This window comes from Olea europaea, unplaced genomic scaffold (genome assembly GCF_002742605.1).
Source record: "Olea europaea var. sylvestris unplaced genomic scaffold, O_europaea_v1 scaffold481, whole genome shotgun sequence".
Taxonomy (NCBI): Eukaryota; Viridiplantae; Streptophyta; class Magnoliopsida; order Lamiales; family Oleaceae; genus Olea; species Olea europaea.
In genome coordinates, this window is record NW_019263124.1 from 84249 (window position 1) to 87971 (window position 3723).

Sequence of the window (3723 nt, forward strand, 5' to 3'; positions counted from 1 at the left end):
ACAACGTGGTCATCCTATGTCTAACTTTATAAAGTTGCATTTTATTTTCCAACTTCATCGACTCTTGCAACTTTGAATTGGGAAAATGGTTCCGTGAGACCACATGACAATTTAAACCCCTTGTTTGATGGTTATTATTTGGTAAAAACAAAATTTTGGATAATAAATTTTTGGAGAATTTGTAGTAAAAAATTAGGGAAATGTTTTATATTTTATTGTGTGAACGTGTGATTGAAAATGAGTATGTAAAATAAAGAGTTTGAAATAATGATTGTCAAACATAGGTTAAATACGATTTTGATGATTTTTGCCATTATGGAGTAATTGTACAACTATAATAAAATAATGAGAATTTGCTTATTCCTTGAGCCTGGGTTACTACGTAGGGGCCTATCAAATACACACCAACATGGGGGCTGGAAATTTTTTGGGCAATTTTTTAATGAAGTGGGATTCACCTCATATGAGGAACTTGTGAAAACCCTGTGAGATCCAACCTTGTACATATAGATAAATTCGATTCCTTAACCATTCCGACAATTTGACTAGAAAATCTTAAAAAGACCTCAACAATGAGAAAACCTAGCATATAACTTCCCTAGATTATCCGGAAAACTTCCATATTGTGAAATATGAATCAAAATGATGTCTCTTCCAAGCTTTAAGACATGAACAAAGGAGCAAGATGATATGATCCTCAATATATGATATCAAATTTACAAAGGTAAAAAAGTTGGAAAATCTAGTAATTACTTAGATTTTTTTCTGAGATCTAAGCAATATGGCATAGAGAAGCTCGTTCCAAGAGTCTGGTACCCCTGGGAGGCACCAATGGCTGCAATCTTGGATTGTGCCAGGCTTCATCTGTGTTACTGATTGCCTGAAAATTGAGGGATGCCCATCTTTTCTGTAGTCAGTCATTTTCGTTATGTTGAGGTAAATAACAGGAGTCTTCATTTCTGATATTACAGATTCCAGGACTCTCATCATCCATGGATATGGTGCAAGATAGGTGTCGTTCATTATCGGTTTAGTCTCACCATAGCAATTACCTCCAGAATTCCATTGACCTCCTCTGCACAGATTTTGAATTGAATGCCACAATAGTTAGTAATTCAACAAAGTATATGCAAGTGATCTAGAAATAACTCTATTTTAAGTTATGAGTGATGAGGAAGAACGTAGGCCTTGCTTAATCAGATCCGAGCTCCATATTGAGTAGCTACACTATAACGGTATTAACATCTGGTAGTGTCAGAGTTGTGTCTACTAGGAAACAAGCGATAATAGATATATGACAGATACTTTATCAAAATGTGAACACGAGATCCTGGATATATGTAAGCATAGGAGCAAATGTTAGTAGTAAATGAGAGTTTTATTTACTTGAAATGAGAAGCAGAGTATCCATGGAAGAAGACCCTGGTTCGACTGCTGTTGATAGTAGTATCAACCCATTGAGCCCACGTCCTCAATGCCCTCTTATATGCATCCGCCACCTCAAGCTTACTATACACATGATTGCCTTCCTGGAAGTAGTAATTTCTGTAACAATTAAACTGTGAGTTCTTAGATAACTACTTTCTGATTGCACAATACTGTATATGCTGTGCTGTGTAATTCTAAACAAAATCAGAACATGGATGTGTTTGGACGGAGAAATTTAACTTACCCTTTATAGGTTTTTTGGTGAGTCCACCAGTGACCTGTGTTGAAAATAATAATATCAGCATCATGATACTTGTTGTAAGAGCCTTGCATCAAGTCGAGCCTCAGCGTTTCTCTACGTGTTCCAGCCTTGTCCGAAACTATCCATTCTTGAACAAGGAATGGAGATTTGACAAAATCAATTGAGCATTTGAAGTCCTAAGCATAGGCAAATGATTGAAATTCAAAAAAACAGAACCCATGTGGATTTCAAATTAAAATTGAAGAACAATGCCGGAGATTTTGATGACCTCAAATTTGAACGAATAGAACCCTTGACTCCTGAACTCTCTACCGCCCGAAGCTTCGAACACTCTGTCTTTATGAACCAGCGATTCTCTCAAGGCACAGACTAACGATTCCCACATATTCCTGTTCAGTGAATCCCCTACAAACACCATTCTTTTTCCTCTCAGCATCTTCAACATTTTCAACCCACTAAACCTTGAGATTTCCAAGACAATTATCACATTAAACCAAGACTTCATGCTCAAGAAGATAACAAAACAACACATTATAAAAGAAATGAACAAGAATTTAGAACAAAAAGCTAATATGAATTAACCTTGGAATCTTACAACCATGTGGCTTCCACCTGAGCTTGAGGTAATCTGAATCAATGCGGCCATTCTTGAAACAATTGAAGGCATCATCAATGTAAGGACAAGAACCAGGTTTATATAGCGGTTCGAAATTTTCCTCCTTAACCCAATGGCCATCAAAGAAATCACAAGAAGCAATTTCTTTGTTAAAAACGCTACAGTTCCCAGAACTTCTGGAACTTTTACGGGTTGTTCCAGATGGCGAAAATGCGGCGACGTGACAGGGATCAGCGGAAACAACTGTAGACAATGGCGACACTTGATCTGAAGGTGAAGAGGAGTGAATCCGGGAGGTTAAACTGGTGTAAGAAATGGCGGGGGACGAATCATTTGAATTTGAGAAGAAGAAGATGAGGAGAATTAGAGTAAGTATCAGCATGAAGAACCCTTGTGTTCTTGATTCTGAAAGAAGGCAGTTGAGGTTTCTTGATAACTGCATTACAGTATCGTACATGTTCTTGAGGGAATCCATTAAAAAGGAACAATGGAAATGAAGAAGACACAGATTTTTGATATAAAAGTGGGGAAGGGAAGAGAATTAAAATTGAGAAGAGAGTTTAACGGAAATCATATTTTGATTTGGGAATTTCGAAAGAGAATTGGAATGACTTGATAATTCTTGGCCGTTTCTGATGGAGATAGGGGCCGGCCAGTTTGTTGATGTTTAGTAGAGGCGGGTGAAAATACGAGGGCTTGATATTGATTTCTGGCTCCATGTATTTCAGTCTCAATTCTGTTAAGCCCCAGTTTGGTATTGTTAGGTTTTTAATTGTAATTGGCATTCTATGAACAAAAAATGACTTAATTAAACATATTTAAAAGTCAAGGCGTGAAATGCAATATTGTATACTTGAGTTGGGCTAGGGTTTGAGCTTGGAAAATTATGGCCCATAAGTCAAAGTCTATTTATATAGACACGTAGATGAACTGAAAAAATAGGGCAGCCAAAATATATACATATATACGTTTATAGCCGGGAAAAGAGGAGAGAAAAGGTTGCTTGCTGCTGAAGATTAATACACACACACGGAATTTGAGGCAGTTTTGGGAATAATTTGTAAACGCAATAGATAGCACTTGGAGGCTGGAGCTAGGAATTCAATTGTCTATATTCACGTGCATGCAAAGACAATTTTGTGAATCAAATTGGGCAGTTGCTGTTGAGGAGACAAAACTGGGAACAAGAAAATTGAGGCAGCCTTGGGGAATATATAAGACAATACACATCTACTTGGAGTTTTTTTGAGAAGTCGGTAATTGAGGGCTATTTTTATTACATATATACACAACATTATTGGCCGTGGCTTTGGAAGAATTGAGTGATGAGTGGGCGGCGGCTAGAAGAATTTTGTAAAGGAATAAACACAAGTAGGTGGATCAAATATTGTGGCTGAGGTTGAAAAATATATATATA

At 37.0% G+C, this 3723-nt stretch overlaps 1 protein-coding gene across 1 annotated transcript; it reads right to left on the reverse strand.

The window, feature by feature from the left end:
• Positions 1-452: 452 nt before the first annotated feature.
• LOC111388291 (protein trichome birefringence-like 4) lies at positions 453-3490 on the reverse strand. The gene is made up of 5 exons (XM_023012973.1): positions 2273-3490; positions 1959-2151; positions 1673-1866; positions 1387-1545; positions 453-1075 (listed from the first exon to the last, which is right to left on the reverse strand). The coding sequence occupies exons 1-5, from the start codon at positions 2779-2781 to the stop codon at positions 754-756; spliced, it is 1377 nt and encodes a 458-aa protein (XP_022868741.1). The 5' UTR covers positions 2782-3490; the 3' UTR covers positions 453-753.
• Positions 3491-3723: the final 233 nt, after the last annotated feature.

What these genes read in the sequence shown, in the direction of transcription:
- LOC111388291 (XM_023012973.1), bottom strand. Translation starts at nt 2,781, where the DNA reads ATGGATTCCCTCAAGAACATGTACGATACTGTAATGCAGTTATCAAGA. An exon ending in TCTATTCGTTCAAATTTGAG is followed by an intron (nt 1,867 to 1,958) that starts GTCATCAAAATC and finishes GCCTATGCTTAG; the next exon opens with GACTTCAAATGCTCAATTGA. An exon ending in CACCAAAAAACCTATAAAGG is followed by an intron (nt 1,546 to 1,672) that starts GTAAGTTAAATT and finishes TAATTGTTACAG; the next exon opens with AAATTACTACTTCCAGGAAG.